General features: G+C 38.6%; 2 protein-coding genes and 1 long non-coding RNA gene across 3 annotated transcripts; all 3 read right to left on the bottom strand.

The window, feature by feature from the left end:
- Positions 1 to 2,001: 2,001 nt before the first annotated feature.
- f2rl1.2 (coagulation factor II (thrombin) receptor-like 1, tandem duplicate 2) lies at positions 2,002 to 4,308 on the bottom strand. Its single transcript, XM_051680849.1, has 2 exons — positions 4,118 to 4,308; positions 2,002 to 3,975 (listed from the first exon to the last, which is right to left on the bottom strand). The coding sequence occupies exons 1-2, from the start codon at positions 4,185 to 4,187 to the stop codon at positions 2,870 to 2,872; spliced, it is 1,176 nt and encodes a 391-aa protein (XP_051536809.1). The 5' UTR covers positions 4,188 to 4,308; the 3' UTR covers positions 2,002 to 2,869.
- A 3,197-nt stretch (positions 4,309 to 7,505) lies between these two features.
- LOC127430961 (proteinase-activated receptor 2-like) lies at positions 7,506 to 10,058 on the bottom strand. Its single transcript, XM_051681090.1, has 2 exons — positions 10,046 to 10,058; positions 7,506 to 8,739 (listed from the first exon to the last, which is right to left on the bottom strand). The coding sequence occupies exons 1-2, from the start codon at positions 10,056 to 10,058 to the stop codon at positions 7,673 to 7,675; spliced, it is 1,080 nt and encodes a 359-aa protein (XP_051537050.1). The 3' UTR covers positions 7,506 to 7,672.
- A 1,169-nt stretch (positions 10,059 to 11,227) lies between these two features.
- Positions 11,228 to 18,427, bottom strand: LOC127430793 (uncharacterized). Its single transcript, XR_007895493.1, has 3 exons — positions 13,060 to 18,427; positions 11,823 to 12,166; positions 11,228 to 11,672 (listed from the first exon to the last, which is right to left on the bottom strand). It is a non-coding gene; the product is annotated as an uncharacterized LOC127430793 (long non-coding RNA).
- Positions 18,428 to 18,671: the final 244 nt, after the last annotated feature.

Genomic DNA, 18,671 nt, shown 5'->3' with positions numbered 1-18,671 from the left:
CCTATATTTTTTATAATGTGCAAAGTGTCTTTTCTTTGCTCATTGGCAATTCACTTAAACGAATCTGCTGAAAAGGCAAGTAAAATTATTCACGTGCACGCACAGATGTCCAGATAACATGATCCCCAGATCCCCAGCATGGTCATACAGTGTTGTCACATGAAACAGGTCAATATGCTCATACATTATCATGAATTATTAAATTTTTTTGGTATATGTACGAATTGAGTGTCTTAATAATACCTGATTAATAACAGGAAATGACAAAAATATTTATATGCCTCTGTATTATTATATTTTTTTGTTTGTGTGATTGTTAATACTTCAAATGTGAGGAACAAGAAGACTGACATTAAATGACTCGCGTAATGATCACTTTTCTATTTTGATCTTTCATGCATACATTACATGCAAGACAAAAGAAATTATAACAGAAAACTGCTGTCTGACTTTATTAAGGGGTACAATGCAAATGCACATATTACAGAACACTTCTCTAAAGTATATAGATGAAGCCCAGATTTGTATTATCATGAAGGTAACTTAAAAATAAACATAATAAATAAGACACTGACAAATCATCAGTAGTCTACAAATGCAATACATATGAGGTTAGGCTATCCAGAATTTTGATGAAAATATTAAAAAGCGAGATGGCATGCTAAACTCAAGCAATCCAGACTGGTAATGTAAACATTATACAGAATGTGTGTTGTACATTCGAAGTTCACTATATTTTTATTCAGCACTAGTACAAATGTGCAGGAGAAAGTGAAATATAATTTTACCAAACAGCCATGACATGCATATATATATATATATACACTCACACATATACATTATTAAATAAATGTTCAACTATTTGATCTCACAACTGTTTAACAGATGTATATAAATATATATTTTATATTTTTATTTAATACTTATCGACTAATAAAATTTGATTTATTGATTTATTTTTTGGCAGACATGCAGTTAAAAAGAAGTAGTTTGATTATTCGTTTCCACTGGTAAATGTCCTTTATGAAACAGGGTTCTTGATGAAACTTGCTGTTAGGTTTAGGAACCAATTTACTGATTAAGTTGATTTTTTCTTCAAAACACATTAATGAAACATTATAATAAGTATCCCTAAAGTATACCTTTTTGTGTTTTCACAATGTTGTTGTCACAGTTGTTTAAAATGACTTTTGAGCAGTTTCCATCGCTTTGTGATTGTCCAAGAGAGAGATGGATTACATTGACGCTTGTTTGCTCTTCCTTGCATTCCCGGATGTCATCCTCGAGTTTTGCCACCTGAATTTTTTAACCCGTATTCAACAACCTGAATATTAAGACCTGAATTTCACAACCTGATTTTTTTTTTTTTTTTTTTTGGTGAATTCACACAAAATATTTTCAAATATTTAATATTAACAGCAAATATTTTTGATGACATCAAATTACACCCAGTCTTTTTTCAAGATCATGAATTTGGAGGCTTTTTCAAATTCAAGTTCTGGTGATATAAAAATGATGGCCATATAAAACTGTATTCCAACCTGAAGGGACTCAAGGGTCTCAAAGGACCAAAGCTAGTTGAACAGGTTCAGACAGTTTCTATAGACAAAATGACGAAACAGTGTGTGGTATGCTAAATATTTGCTAAACAAGGGAGTGGACAATGCAGCACTATCACTGATCAAAGAAGCTCAGTGTGAATTTACAAAGACAACAGTTTTGCAGGAACATTGGGTAATGCCATTATAGCGAGATCTTTGGTTAAGAAAAACGTTTGTACTTGAACGAGCAGCAAAAAAAAAAAAAAGAATAAATAATGTCTGATGTCACTATGTGTGGTAAGTTTCATATTAGTTACGATGATACAATGTGTCATAGTTTTGCCATAAACAAGCTATGACTCATCTAGACATGCATGATGTTTTCAACAGGTAATCCGTGGATATTACAACCTCAACTATTTATAGGAAACAAACAATTCATCACAAAAGAGTCCCAATGACTAACAAAACAAACATTTATTTCAAAAGTAAGAGGTACAGTGACATCCGATAACCAAAATAGAGATGTAGGCCTAAGTGGTTTTTAAGAGTTAAAAATTGTATACATAACCAGTTATTTAACAGTGAACATGACCACAGATGTGCGCTCAACCAACTAGTAACTGTAAAATGATTGACATTAGAAAGCAAGTTTAAGATTATAAAGCTCAGTTAACACAGTTACAGTTGTTTCAGTCTGAACTGTCAAATGTGTGTCACTTTAAAAATATATTACTCAAACTTTTATCACAGATAAGAAGTGGCTGACCAATTTCAGCTATATGATATAGTGAGGTCAAGAAACATCACAGGAACTGTTTTTATTAACAGTGTTAATCAGATATGGAGCAATAGAAAAACATCTAATATTAACAACATAAATCCAGGCTAAACTGTACATACATTTTAATATTTTACCCATAATGGGCTGATAAATTCACATTAAATATCTTTAAACAAGACCCATTGAGCATTAGCAAATGTAACAAAATGATCTGAATAAATGCTAAATGATCTGGCTAAAAGTTTTTTGAGAGTGCTGTCTCTTTACAACCTCCTGAGGTTTAGACTGTATGCTACAGCAGAGTCATGTGATTACAAACTCATGTCTAAACAGACTGTTCTTTTTAAACTGTCTTCGTGGGCACCATCAGCTGATCAGCTTTTGGTTTACTAAAGTCTCACAGTCAAACAAAATATCCCCTTCATAGACTCCTTCACTGATTGACCAAGGCAATGTTTCTGTAAAAATTCCCTCCATTGTGTCACAGTCTTAGAGTTAATATATATATATATAAACACCCAACCCAGTCTTTCAGGTCGTGCTCTCAGCAGGTGCTATTTTCTGTGTGGGCTGTACTGGAAGTGTACGTGTTGGACTTTTTAGAGTATTTCATTGAACTGAAAGACACTCTCATCCTCTCCACCGTACGACTACTGCGGCACAGTAGCGTGTTCTTAACATGTTCCCTGAACTCATCAGACACATAATAGTACACGAAAGGGTCCAGACAGCTGTTTAGACTGGCCAAGCATAGCGTTGTGATGTAGAAGCTGTAGCCGTTATTGGCCCAACCCTTCCACAGAAGTGCGTAGTGTACAACCAGCATCACATTACTAGGAATGAAGCAGACCAGGAATGTCATGAGCACGGTTATGATGAGGGCCATGGCCCGCTGGCGGTTTTTCCCAGCGCTGCCCTCGACTGCGGAATTCCCAAGAGATCGGAGCAGCAGGATGTAGGCCACGATGATGACCACCATTGGGATGAAGAACGCAAGCCCTGCCATCACCATAAAATAATAGTAGGGCTTCGTAACGTCCAGGAACGCTTTGTCCGTTTGGAAGTTCTCCCTGCTGATAATGTTGACGTCATGGCAGGTGGTGATGTTAGGGTCTGAGAGTTTAGCAGTCTGCTGGTACAGGTACAAAGGCGTTGTGCTGACCCAAATAAAGATCCAGATAGAAACAGATACTATGATTGCAGATTTGTTGTTTGTCCTCTGCTGCGTAAGTGGGTGAGCGCAAACCCAGTACCGCTGTATACTTAGACAAGTGATGAAGAGGATGGAAGAGTACATGTTGGCGTAGAAGAAACCCACCATCGCTTTACACATCCCTTCCCCGTATGTCCAGTTATTCCCTTTAAAGTGGTAATCAATCTTAAGAGGTGTCCAGATAACAAACATTAAGTCGGCCAGAGCCAGGTTAGCCATGTAGATGGCCGAGGGGTGAATTTTCTTTGACCTGAACAGTAAAATATATATCGCCATTGCGTTGCTAGGCAACCCGACAGCGAAGACGATTATGTAAATGATCGGCAGGAAAATGGTTGTTAGACCACTCTTTAGAGTATCTACAGTGATCTGATCAACTACCACAAGATCCAAGTATTCATCCAAAACGCCAGTAAAACCTCTTCCTTTGATTGTACCTGAAAAACAAAAAACAAGTTGATTCTCGATCATTTAGTTCCTTACAAAAGTGCAATCGTGCATTTATTAAATGTTAAGAAACCTGCTTTTAAAGCACGTAAAAACAACGATAGTCTCGTAAAAAGTATCAAAGCAACTCACCTTCCTGCGCCGAAGCGAAAATCAAAAGAGCCGAAAAGGTAAAGACCCGGTAAATTCCAGCAACAGTCATTGTCCGAGTGTTCGTTTATCAGCTTTTAGGTACTTTCTAAACGAAATAAAAGTCCGTCTGAAGTGTTGTTTAGTAGCACAGCACCCAGTCGTTTCCCTGCGTTAAAAGTGTACAGTCGACCTAAAAGTAGGAAGGACACACCTTGAAAACACAGAGAGCGCGTCGTGTTCCCTTCACCTGCATGACGTCACGTGACGTCGTCACTGCTCGGGTGGGGGGTGGGGCTATCATCACAATGCCTGAAAAAGTCATAGAAATTCATTAGTCAAAAGGTGTATCAAGATTGAAAAAATACATGTATTTTTTATTGAATATCGATGGAGCAACATAATTTGTGTGAGAGGAAATAATAGCGGAAGGTTGTTTTGATATAAATTATTTTTATTTTATTTTTTAAAGGTGGCGAGGGAGCATTTTACCCCCACATTTGGGGTAAAAGGCCCCCTGGGGGTTATAATGGTAAAGTGTATATATAGGGGCAATAGTTAAAGGGCACAATTTGTCAACTTAAGCAAATCATTTTGCGACAGCAAGATGCTTTTTTGAGGAACAAATTATTATAATGCTTATTCAAAATAACCACGTCAGAAAAGTGTTAACCATTTTCTGTTCATTTCAATCACTTTTGGCATTCCATAACATCTCAATATTCTATAAACACATAAATCTCCATTGTGATTGTGAGCCCACTTTGAACACTTTTCATGACAAATCTATTCACCCACTTAAGAAAAACAATGTGTGTTTTTCTATATATATATATATATATATATATATGTATGTGTGTGTGTGTGTGTGTGTGTGTGTGTGCAGCATTTAAAAAATATATATTAATTATTAGATCAAATTGCCTCAAAATCAAACTTTAGACATCTCATGGATCAGGAATATTTTACTTTGTATAATGACAAACAGGTGTAAAGGAAAGTACTGTGGTAGTTTGTGTAGCTGTTTTGTGTTTTAGGAGAAAATAAATTAAAAGATCCTTTTAACCCAGGTGTCTTTAACTGCTTTGTAACCCTACAGCATTAACTGTTATTATCATTACAGTGTTAACAGTAAGCCTAATAATATTGTTTAAAACACTATGATGACCGAAAGTTAAAAAGATATATGAAAAATTACTGAATTGTCTGAAAAAGGTTCATTGGAGGAAAAAAATACAATGAACTTTAAATGTAAGTGAATCTGGCAGAGTTCTACCACACACAAGCAACAAATCAAAAATAGGCTTTATTGAAAAAGTTTATTGATAAATAATATATTCAGCCATTTCTTTCAAATATATCAGATACAAAATGCATCCACACATACAATAACATTAAAACATGTACACTGTATTTAGTGTGTTTTGAAACAAAGTGTGGATAATGGTGTACAAATAAACAGGAGAACAAAAAAGTCATTTTATAAGATTATGCATATAAATCACAGTGAACGGTGCTACCAATTAGGTTATGCTTGTTGGTTATGCAAACATTCACACATCTAAAATTGGTCACTTATTGAGTGATTCATAGAACATCTCACATTCTTTTAGCGCTTCTTATAAAATACATGAAATGCCCATTTATGTAAATGAGAATGTAAAATGGTTTCAGTAACAGGTGCTTAAACAGAAACGCTCTAGTGTACTTCCTTTGAACTAGACTAAAGGTCATCGGAGAGACGATACTTAGAACATGAACAAACAAAACAATGGAGATGATGAAAACAAAAAACCTGAATCTGTTTCACAACTGAGGTTAAGCTCCCTTAACGGACAAAATTCCAGGTCTCCATTCCCAACATAAAAAAAGCACCCTGTAACTATGTAATGGAAAACAAAATAAAGACAACACTTCCCAATATTTCCATGGTGACTGTGTTGCCAAACAAGAGGCTAATTTGGAGTTCCAAGAAAGTGCTGTTTTAAAACCTTAATGGATTTCCTTCTATGATCTTAAGACATTTACACATGGGCAAGATTAAATTATTTACCTAAGCAGGACATTCAAATAAAGCAAGCAAACAAACAAACAAACAAATAAAATCCTAAATTTCAAGTAAAGTTTTCAAGGACAAAGATAAACTTATCTCGCCCAAATTGAGTGGTGATACTCCACTTAAAGCAAAATTCCGGGTTCAATACAAGTTAAGCTCAATGGACAGCATTGGTAGCATAATATTGATTAGCATGAAAAATACAAATATTGCAGTTACTGTAATGCACTTACAAACGAAGTTAACTGGCCAGTTCATAAATGTTAAAATATACATTGCTTCAAAAGTATAGCCACAACACTTCAGCATTATGTCTGTTAACATGATTTTGGTGTAATAAAATCTCTGTTCTACATGATTGCAATGTGATAAAAATGCTAATAGGGTTTACTGGTGTCGTGTCGTCATGGCAACAAAGTTGTAATATTGCATATAACGTTACACTGATAAGGTTAGTAAGCGATTTTATCATACAAAAGTCATGTTAACACATATCAGGTTTACAACTTGTGGCTATACTTTTGAAACAATGTATATTTTCACATTTATGTACTGGCCCCATTCACTTGCATTGTGAGTGCCTTACTGTAATCGCAATTTTTTTTTAAGCAAACAAGGGATGTTTTTTTATTTATTTTTTTATGTTTCAACATTATACCACAAATGTTGTCTATTGAGCTTAAAGGGATAGTTCACCCAAAAATGAAAATTCTCTCATAATTTACTCACCCTCATGCTATCCCAGATGTGTATGACTTTCTTTCTTCAGCAAACACAAACAACGATTTTTAGAAGAATATTTCAGCTCTGTTGGTCCATACAATGCAAGTGAATGGGTGCCAAAATGTTGAAGCTCCAAAATCCACACAAGGGCAGCACAAAGGTACTCCAGACAACTCTGATGGTTAAATCCTCTGAACAATATGATAGGTGTGAGTTAGAAACAAATCAATATTTAAGTCCTTTTTCCTTCACTTTCTCCTTCTATTTTTGGTGATTCACATTCTTTGTGCATATTGCCCCCTGCTGGGCAGGGAGGAGAATTGATGATAAAAAAGGACCCACAACTATTGCTTCTGAAGATATGGATTTAACCACTGGCATCTTAAGGATTACTTTTATGCTGCTTTTATGTGGATTTTGAAGCTTCAAAATGTTGGCACCCATTCACTTGCATTGTATGGACCTACAGAGCAGAAATATTCTTCTAAAAATCTTCATTTGTGTTTAGCAGAAGAAAGTCATACACATCTGGGATGGCATGAGGGTGAGTAAATGATGAGAGATTTTTCATTTTTGGGTGAACTATCCCTTTAATGTGCATTGGACCCAGAGTATTCCTTGAATACAATTCAGTGCACATTTCTGAAATCTGTCCTTGCATTAAAGTTGTCGCAGTTTATAATATCATTAATGAGAGGTCATAGTAGTTTTCTAGTGGTCTATGTCTGGGTATCACTGCATAGACTTTTAAAACTGCTTGTCGTCTCTGAAGTTCAATCTTAGTAGGAGCTGCTCTGTGTATTTGCAGAGTCTGACGTGTAGGCACTGCTTTTCTTAGCATACTTCAGTGTGCTAAATGACACCCGTATCCTCTGCGCAGTGCGTTCGCTCCGGCATAGAAACATGTTTCTGACATGATCCCTGAACTCATCGGAGATGAAATAGTACATAAACGGATCAACACAGCTGTTGAGACTGGCCAGGCACAGCATAGTGATGTAGAAGCCGTAACCGCCGTCCTTCACACCGGCTGACAACAGGGAGTAGTGCACCATAACCATGATGTTACTGGGCGTGAAACAAACCAGGAACATTACCAGTACCGTGACAATGAGGATAATAGCCTTTCTCCGCTTCTGAACAATGTTGGCGTCTGTCATAGAGCTTTTGAGAGCGTGTAGCATCTGTACGTACGCCACTATGCACACTATGCAGGGAACTACAAATCCTACAACTCCCATGGTCAGGAAGTAGATAGTAGGGTAGAGTGATTGGCTGGGGCGAGTGACATCATGGCAGGTGACGATGTTAAGGTTGTTGACCATCACAGTCTGGTCGTAAAGATAAAGAGGCACGGTGATAAGCCACACAACAAACCACACACACACAGACACACCCACCGCCAATTTGTTATTCCGCTTTTGCTGGGAAAGAGGATGTACTACGGCCCAATACCTCTGGACACTGATACACGTAATAAAAGTGGTAGAACAGTACATGTTCCCGTAGAAAAACCCCACCAACACTTTGCACAGGGCTTCTCCGTAGATCCAGTTATTCCCATTGAAATGGTACGCGATTTTTAGAGGAATCCAGATGACAAATAGTAGGTCTGCCAGTGCGAGGTTGGCCATGAAGATGGATGAAGGGTGTTTTTTCTTTGTTCTAAAAAGGAAGACCCAGATGGCCATGGTATTGGTTGGCAAGCCCACACTGAAGACGATGATGTACACAATTGGGAAGAAGACCCGAGTGAGCTTGCTGTCCAACACACTAGCGGCGGTGAATGTCACTGACACACCATCTTCATCTTCCTCTCCAGTAAACCCTCTGTCAGTCTCCAAATCTATATATAGATAGATAGACAGACAGACAGACAGACAGATAGATGATAGACATACAGATTACTTCACATGCATGAGTTCAGAGTATGAATGAGTCATACTTGACAGAAATGAATCATTACAAATTGTGTAGTTATGTGTGTTTAGAGTGTCCAGAGAAACTCTATGATGTCTATGCTATGAAATCTGCCTACTCTGTAGAAACAAATACCTGTATGTCTGGTGTGTTACACACTATTATTACTCAAAGGACAGGCTAAACACAGCAGCAGAAAACATTCACCTCAGACAATATTTGTATTTCAAGCAGGGGCAGAAATTAATGGGCTCTCAGTCCAAAATGCCACCAAAATTAACAAAAAAGCCCTCAAATAATGTTTTTTATAATTATAACATTGGATATAGTTCTTAATATTCTACTCTTGGCTTTGTTATATGATTGCATTAATAATTCAATACTTATACAGAACAATAAACACGCCTATTGACATGGTAACTGAAATAATCCAAATGAATATTGTACCAAATCGAAATTGGAATCAAATCCAATCTGGAAATCGGTAATATCCAGCCATACACAATTACTAAATGTTGATTTTATTTTATTAATAAGAGCCTACATTATCTTATTAATCGATTCAATAAATCTGAATACAACAACTATTTGACATAAAAGATGACATATACATTTTATACGTTTTTTTGTAATATAAGGTTTTCATACTTATTTTACTCTACATCCGCAAAATGTTGTATAATAATTTGAATTTCCCAAAAACACAGCATCAGGTTGATACTTCTGATTTTTTCTAATCTTATGAGAGGGGATTATGACATTTCAGCTCCATTATAAATGCATTACATCTGTTTGGGACCCCAGATTTGTATCGCATTTTTTACTATACAGTAATGGACAACACTCACATTTCTGTGAAGTCTATACCAATTTGGTAAAACAACAAAGCTCTTTAATAGCTATAAAATGGGGTTTGATTAGGTCAGAGGAACACATTAAATGTATGAAGGGCAAATATGGGTTCATTTAAAGAGGTTGATAATTTTATAGGTTATTATTAGTTTTACACCCAAATCACTGTGGTCTCAGGGTACCCAAACATAAAGACAGTAAAGTCAAATCAAATCAATGAACTGAGCACTAGATTGTATCAAACATTTAGAAATGGTTCGCAGAAGATTCTAAGAAATTACGAGTCAAATAAAGCCAAATCAAAACAGCCCAATGAAACACTGACACTCATACAAACATATGATATAACTTTAAACTTCGAGACGAAAACACAATCTTACTTTGACTAGACATGGTCGTGGTGATTAATAGAAGTACAGCGTAAATCCAGATTAATGTGAGCCGCATTGTTAATTGCGGCGTTGTTTACTGGAAAGGCTGTATTGTCTGAGCTTTGACTGATTCCGTTATGAGTGTAAACAGACTTTAAGGTCTTATCCACACAGGTGAGTGAGGCGCTCACAATTAGGGTCATGTGATCTTATTCTTACCTATGACACGCCCTTCAGAACACCTGCACCCACGACGCGCGCACGCACAGGAATTTTGTATGAATAGAAGTTACAACCTAAATCAAATTATTGCGTTATAATGTACTGTATAATATTGCATGGTATATAGTTAATGCTGAGTTAATCATGTATTTATTTATTTATATTATTTATTTATTTTTTTGGTGATTGGTTAATGTTTTTTTGGGAAGCAGTTTGGTAATCAAATCGAGACTGCATTACAGTAAAGGACAACAGATGAGTCTGCCAGTGAAGTTTACACTGTCTGTATAATTGACATTTCACTAAACAGTGGACAGACATTGCCACCTGCAGGTTTCATTAATTCCAGCTTGTGTGTGTATTGCTACAGTAAAACCAGTGTTGGGTAAGTTACTCTAAAAAAGTAATTAATTACTAACTGCTAATTACATCTTCTACAGTGTAGTTAGATTACTGTACTAATTACTCTGTCTGAAAAGTAATTGCATTACTTATTATTAATTACTTTCTAAAACCCTTATCAACCTTGACCAGATGAAAAATACAAGGATAGACATGAAATTGTTCTTTTAATTGTTTCAAATAAATCATATAAAATCAAATAAATTATTCATGAACTGGCCAAAGAATTTAAGGGGGCAGTGTTGAATTAGAAAACATATTTTAACATTAGACATTGTTTTATATAGAATTGTTCTATAGTCTATACAGTATTTAGCGCATTTACATCAGAAGTAACTGTAATTACATTACAGAAAAATTAAGAGTAATCCATTACTTTACTTTTTCAATGAAAAAGTAATTTAATTACAGTAATTAGTTACTTAGTAATGCATTACACCCAACACTGAGTAAAACCAAGGAATTATAAATCAAAAACCAGATAGCTTCAGATAACGGTACTGCAAGTTGTATTTATTATTATTTTACTATCAGATAACATATATAAATATACAGGGTGACATTTGTGACGTGTCACATGCATCTAAAATATATGAACGAAACATTTGACTCTTGTATTGTCTTTTTCTCAGGAGCTATGTCATATTATGCAAGAAAGAACCTTTTCAGACTATCTTTACTTGAAACTTATGTTTTAAGAAGACTTAACAATGGCAGTTTAAGCTGTTGGCAATAAAATAAAAGCTACAAGCTTGGAACATAGAACAGTAAGATATTTATTATATGGGATATGAGCAATATTCAATATGAGCGTGGTGATGTGGGCGTGGCCGGGCGACGTTTGTGGAGAGCGAGGCCGAGAGAGGAAGAACGGTAAGGATAGACACCAGTGGGAAATGATCTCTAACAGCTGTTTGTGTTTGCAGTGAAAGATGGGATGGATAAAAGGGCAGTCCGAACCACCTGAGGGGAGAGCGACACACGAACCTGGCCCTGTGTGTGTGTGTGGCGCCTGAAAAGTATCAAGAATAAAGACTCAGGTTGGTTTATCCCACTTTCTCCTTGAAAGTTAAAGAACTGTCACAATGAGCAATATTCACTATGAACAATATTCAATGTCATGTTGTTCATTGACATGATACACATAAAAAATATACTGTACCTCATCCTTTGGAGTTGTGCCCACACCTCTTTTTAGTATTCTTCAACCTTTCCCTTTCTCCTAAGAATTGTTTAACACACACACACACACACACACACACACACACACACACACACACACACACACACACACACACACACACACACACAAATGTTTTGTTTAGTACCAAAAGTGTATAGGGTCATTAGAGACCTGAGATATGTAATATTGTTGCTTTTATCATGTTGATTGTCTGTGCAACAATGGTAAATTATCAGTATTCCATACGAGTTTACACATCCATATTATACATGCTGTTTCTTACACAAGGTGATGCTGTTGTCTCAGCGATTGGCTTGATTTACCTTTGACATTCAAATACAGTTTTATTAGGACCACTTAAATGCTTTTTTTAATGACAACTTTAGGATTTAGTGAGTAACGGTATCTTAATTAAAACTAGTAAGAATAGTAAAAACTTAAGATTAAGTTGAGTAAACTATTTTTTTAATAATTTGAGATAACTATTAGTATTTACAGTGTAGGCTATTATGCATTGTGCATGCCATAATAAAGCAATCCTCGAGAGACTGTGTTTGCAGTGATTTTACAATTGGTAAGAGGTGATTTAGGCAGTCACAGCACACATCTGTTAAAATATTCAGCCCATTATATACAGAAATGCAGTGGAACAAAATGACACATTTTGCAGGGTCTGCAGAGGAAGTTAAAAACAGGACAAGGAACACTTCATAGACAATACACACTGTATACATGAATTGCATTCAAATTATAAATAATGAAGGAATGACATTGAATATAGACTAATTATAAAACAAAAAAGCTGTCATTTTTAAACGTTTTACTGTAAGGGTGCACTGAGCATGTACTGTATTTTTGCTTTAGAGAGTTGACCTTAGAAAAGCTAATTTTCTTCATTTCGTACTCATGAAAAATATGATTCACATTTGTTAGTGTAACGAATGAGGCTGGGATCCCTTCAGCCGACCACCAGAGGGAGCCCTCTCCCGAATACTGACACTGTACCATTTCTTCTATGGTTACTTCCTGTTTGAACCATATAAATAGCCATGCTCTTCCATTGTGACTTTGTGAAGTATTGCCAATTTCACTGCCTTACCAAGCATTATTTGCATTGCCTGTTTACTGCCCACTTGTTATGACCATTGTGCCTGCTTTACGGATTTACTGATATTGGAGTACTGTTTTGCTCTGTTTGCCTGGTTGGACTGATTACCTGTGTAACGACAACATTGCCTGCTTCAACCATTACGTCTCTGCCTTGTGTCTTGGATTTGTTTGCTGATTATAATAAACTTCTTGCATATGGATTCTACCTTCGCCTCTATGTGGAGTCCCTTACAGAATACTTCGACAACAATGAATCCAGCGGAAGTTTCTCAGCTCCAGGCTGTATTCACTTCCCAGAGCGAACTTCTCAAAGGTTACCAAGAAAAACTTAACTACCTAAGAGCTGCAAATGAGAACCTCACCCACTATATCTGTTCTTTTCCTTCACCACAAGCTACACCGGTAAGATTCGCTCTTCCTGATAAATCTGATGGCTCACCATAGAAATGTAATGGGTTTTTACGTCAATGTAAAATATATTTCTCCAACCAACAAGAGTCATTCAGTCAGGAGTCCAAGGAATGTGCATTTATGATGACATTACTTACCGGAAAGGCGTTAGACTGGGCCTCAGCTGTTTGGGAGAGCGATAATCAGATTCAAACGTCTTTCAATTACTTCGCTTCCCAGATCCATGAAGTGTTTGAATACCCAGAGGGAGGAACAAATGTCTCTGTTCAGCTGCTTCATGTACACCAGGGTTCACGTTCTGCAGCTGACTTTGCCATACACTTCAGGACAGTAGCAGCCCAAAGTGGATGGAATGAGATTGCACTCAAGACTGTGTTCAGAGAGGGACTGAACTACAATCTGCAGGCCGAACTTGCATGTAAGGGTGAGGATGCAACACTTACTGAATCCATTTCATTGGCAGTAAGGATTGATAATTTACTGCGTAATTCACCACGCTCAATGATTTGCTCCGTCATAACCATCAGTCAAATGTCAAGTCCAGGCATGCCCTGAAGCTGCTGAACCGATGCAGTTCGCCTATACCAGAGTTTCTGATGAAGAATGCGATCATCATAAGGAGCAACTGTTATTACTGTGGTGAAAGGAATCATTGAAATTTCACATGCCCTCACAAAGGCAAGAAATATCAAGACTCCTGAACTAATGTGAGTACCATGAATTTCATCCTCCACACACCACAGTTTCACTCTTCCCGTTGAGCTCTCCTTTGATAATCTAAAATGAGTTTCTGCACTTGACTCGGGGGCTGTCATGAATTTAATTCACCAAGGTCTAGTACGAGAACTCCATATCCCTTCAGTACCTTGTATACCCACCATTAACATTGCTGCTGTGAATAATGCACCTATAGGCACAGGCATCACTCACCGAACAGTTCCATTGACACCACAGATTGGATTGTTTCATACAGAGATCACATCTCTTTCATCAACTCACCCAAGTATCCTCTCATCCTGGGTCATCCATGGCTGGCTATCCATGATCCCATCATCTTCTGGGACCAGGTGGAGTTAAAACAATGGTCAGATTATTGTAAGTTTAATTGTCTTCATGTCACAGTCACCATGCCATGTTTGACTACCAGCGTCGAAAGTTCTGAGAACAAGCTCAAATCCAGGTCCCCAGGGAATATTCTGAATTCGCTGAGGTATTCAGCAAAGTCAAGGCAACCCAACAACCCCCTCATCTCTTGGGACTGCGCTGTTGAATTACTTCAATATGGCACCCCCAAGGAGCAAAGCCTATCCATTGTCAAGGCCTGAAACCATGGCCATGGAGACTTGCGTCTGAGGCTTTAGCTTCAGGGTTCATTCGTCCTTCCACTTCACCAGCTGCAGCAGTCTTCTTCATTGAGAAGATGGAGGGCTCCGTCCATGCATTGACTACCGAGGATTGAACACCATAACAATCAAGTACAGGTACCCACTCCCTCTTGTTCCGTCTGCCCTAGAACAACAATGTGAAGCACGCATCTACACAAAACTGGATTTGAGAAGTGCATACAACCTGATTCGTTTCAGAGAGGGAGATGAGTGGAAAACCGCATTTATCACCACTAGGGGGCACTATGAATACCAGGTGATGCCTTATGGCCTGGCCAACGCACCAGCTATGTTCCAGTCATTCATCAATGAGATCTTCAGAGACCTCCTCAACAGATGTGTCATCGCCTACATTGACGACATAATCATACTCCCAAGATAAAGCACAACACAAAGACGTTAAAATGGTCCTCTCCCACCTGCTGAAACACCAACTCTACGTGAAAGCAGAGAAATGTGAGTTCCATGTTACCCATACAATGTTCTTAGGGTATATCATCAGCCATAGAGGTGTTGAGATGGATGATGCCAAGATCAAGGCAGTCACGGAGTGGCCAAAACCCAACACCGTTAAGGAGCTACAACATTTCCTGGGTTTTGCAAACTTCTACAGGAGGTTTATCTGCAACTACAGTCTCATCTCTGCCCCCATAACGTCTTTGCTCAAAGGAAAACCATCCAAGCTACCATGGAGTGACTGCTCAAAAAGACTTCGACACCCTCAAGACAAGTTTCACGACCACCCCCATTCTCAAGCACCCAGATCCTAACCAACCGTTCATTGTTGAAGTGGATGCCTCAGACTGCAGCATAGGGCCGGTTCTCCCTCAACGCCACGGTAACCCTGGAAAACTATATCCTTGTGCTTGCTTTTCCTGTAAACTGAACACTGCTGAAAGGAACTATGATGTTGGAAAGAACTACTCTCCATGAAGGCTGCGCTAGAAGAGTGGCACCACTGGCTTGAAGGTTCTGTCCATCCATTCCAAGTAATCACCGACCATAAGAACCTCGAATACATCAAGGGAGCAAAACGTCTGAATCCACAACAAGCCCGACGGTCACTCTTCACAAGGTTCCAATTCATAGTCACCTACCGCCCTGGCAGTAAGAACTGCAAAGCTGATGCTCTCTCTCCCATTGTCATGATCCCCTTCACAACATACCTCAAAACAAATCTATACTACCAACTTCTGTCATCGCACCCATAAGCTGGGACATCATGAAATAAATCCAAAGAGCCCAACAAACAGACCCTGCCACCACCTGAATGCCCTCCAACAAAACAGTATGTACCACGCACTCTACGCCAAAGAACAATCCAATGGATCCATACCTCCCTCAGCACTGGACACCTTGGCATCCAGAAAACGATAGGCCTGGTACATAACTCATTTTGGTGGCCTTCAATCATTAATGATGTCACTGCATACATTAAAGCATGTAAAGTTTGTGCAAAGTCTAAAACCCCCAGAGAACTGCCAGCCGGCCTGCAACAGCCACTGCCTATCCCTCAGAGACCCTGGTCCCATCTGTCCATCGACTTCATCACCAATCTGCCAAACTCCAATGGGTATACCACCATCTTTGTTAACATTGATCGTTTCTCTAAGTCATGCAGACTAATCCCCATGAAAGGTCTACCCACTGCCATGGAAACCGCTAACGTTCTATTCCACCAAGTTTTCAGAATCTATGGTCTGCCAGAAGACAGTGTCTGACCAGGGACCACAGTTAACTTCCAGAGTTTGGCAGGCTTTCTGTAAACAGCTGGAAATCAACGTCAGCCTCATGTCTGGTTATCATCCTCCGGCAAATGGACAGGTGGAGAGAATAAACCAGGAAATCCGCAGATACCGCAGGTCTTACTGCAGTCAAGAACAACAGAGGTGGAGCGACTTCCTCCCATGGGCTGAATACACCCAGAACTCCCTCACGCACTCATCTACTGGACTCACTCCCTTCCAATGTGTGCTGGGCTACCAACCTCCTATGTTCCCTTGGTTGGGTGAACCCTCTACAGTGCCAGCAGTGGATGATTGTATCAGGCAGAGCGAGCAAGTGTGGGACAGTGCGCACGTCAGATTGCAGCGGGCCATCTGGGCCCAACGGATCCAAGCTGATCGGAGGCATCCCCACCCCGACTATCAACCTGGCCAGAGGTCTCATGTAGATAGCCAGACTCTCAAGTTGCGACTACCCTGCAGGAAACTCAGCTCCAGGTATGTTGGTCCGTTACAGGATTGATTTGTCTTACAATTCTGAACTTACCAACTGGAGCTACCTGCTAACTATCACATCTCTGCTTCCTTTCATATGTCATTTTTGAAACCTGTCCACCTGACATCTGGCCCCGGAAGAACACCACCGGGAGCTGTTTGGGGGGGGGGACATTTTTAGAACATTTTTAGTATTCTGACATCAGCAACAACAATATTTAAATACATTATGATTATTACTGCATGCCATGGCATTCTGATTTACATTCAGAGACCACTTTATTAGGTACACCTGTACACCTACTTTCTCATGCAATATCTACTCGCCAATCGTGTGGCAGCAGTGCATAAAATCATGCAGATACAGTTCTGGAGCTTCAGTTAATGTTCACATCAGAATGGGGGAAAAAATTTGATCTCAGTTCAGTTAGGACAACTCTCGGAGTAGTATAACTTTTTTTTTATTCTAATATGTGTGTGTGTGTATATGATATGGTTTGGTCTTGGTGGACTAGATCTGCTCTACGCATACTGCTACTTGACATAAGTAAATATGCTGTTGCACGGAGCCCATACGCCACTGCTGCTGACAGAAGCGTGCTGCTTCTACTGAACAAACATAAAATCCCCCAAAACCACGTTAAAAATAAATAGACAAGACAAGCAAATAAGGTGATTCCCTCCCCACCAACGAGCAGATCTGACCACCAGACAAGTGGGCTGCAGTGAGGTGGATTTCAGTCACGTGAGAGAGAGTCTGTAGCGTGTGTTTAAAAATGTGTTCCCACTAGGGTTTATCTAGTGACCTGAATAACTATGTGCGATTTGCTAAGTAATCCTATTTTTTTTCTTTTCTTTTTTTTTTTTCTTTTTTTTTTCTTCCCTTGGCTTGAGCCAAGTTAGACAATGACTAGCATGGCACAAGCTGACGGCACACCCTAGCAACCACCTAAGCAATTGTATAATTAACTGAATCCAGAATACATAGCTTGAGTATTCAGAATGAATTGAACTGGTTTAAGATACATGCTGCTGAAAACCAACATTCCATTCTTTTAGATAGCCGACAAGGTAACTCTGGGTGCTGAAGTGATCTTGCTCTGGCTTTGAAGAGTGCTGGTGTATGCTTCTGCATACAGAGTCCCTTCTGGATACAGAGTCACTTGAGTAGACATATTTGCTTCACTGCAGGTGAACCATGACTCATCATAGGCTATCCGTCAACCATTAGGAAGAGAGGGTCATAAAAGGAGGCAGAGTTCTGGGTCTCAGGTCCAGAGACATGTGGAGAGAGGGTAGAACTGTGTTAGTTTGGGTTAGGCAATATTATTAAAGTACAGGAGAAGTAAATAAGTGAAGAATATTATTATTTTCGACCCATAGATGCTGCAGTTGCAGCACCTGAACAGCACATTGTGCTCAGCAGGCCAATTAGATAACAAGCATAATGAATTATGATTGGACACCACTGATTATGAATTAAGAAGTGTAAGCCACAGAGGGAATATTCTACTATTTAATATCTTATACTTGAACAGTAGGTGCGATCATGCGATACAGCCTCAGACCATACTGGTATGAATTTGTTGCTGCATTACACAAGCTGTATGTCTTTCAAAGCTTGTAATTCTTGTCGCGCATGAGTGACCCTAGATGATACGTACCGATTTATACAAATCGAATGTCTGTCATTTTAGTTAGGC

The sequence above is a fragment of the Myxocyprinus asiaticus genome, chromosome 40 (genome assembly GCF_019703515.2).
Source record: "Myxocyprinus asiaticus isolate MX2 ecotype Aquarium Trade chromosome 40, UBuf_Myxa_2, whole genome shotgun sequence".
Classification (NCBI taxonomy): Eukaryota; Metazoa; Chordata; class Actinopteri; order Cypriniformes; family Catostomidae; genus Myxocyprinus; species Myxocyprinus asiaticus.
Note: the sequence above shows the minus strand (reverse complement) of the source record. Positions and strands in the feature narration are given on the sequence as shown.

Bases quoted from the DNA above. Each gene is read 5' to 3' on its own strand.
- f2rl1.2 (XM_051680849.1), bottom strand. From the start codon at position 4,187: ATGACTGTTGCTGGAATTTACCGGGTCTTTACCTTTTCGGCTCTTTTG. The intron at 3,976-4,117 runs GTGAGTTGCTTT...TTTGTTTTTCAG, and splicing joins TTTCGCTTCGGCGCAGGAAG to GTACAATCAAAGGAAGAGGT.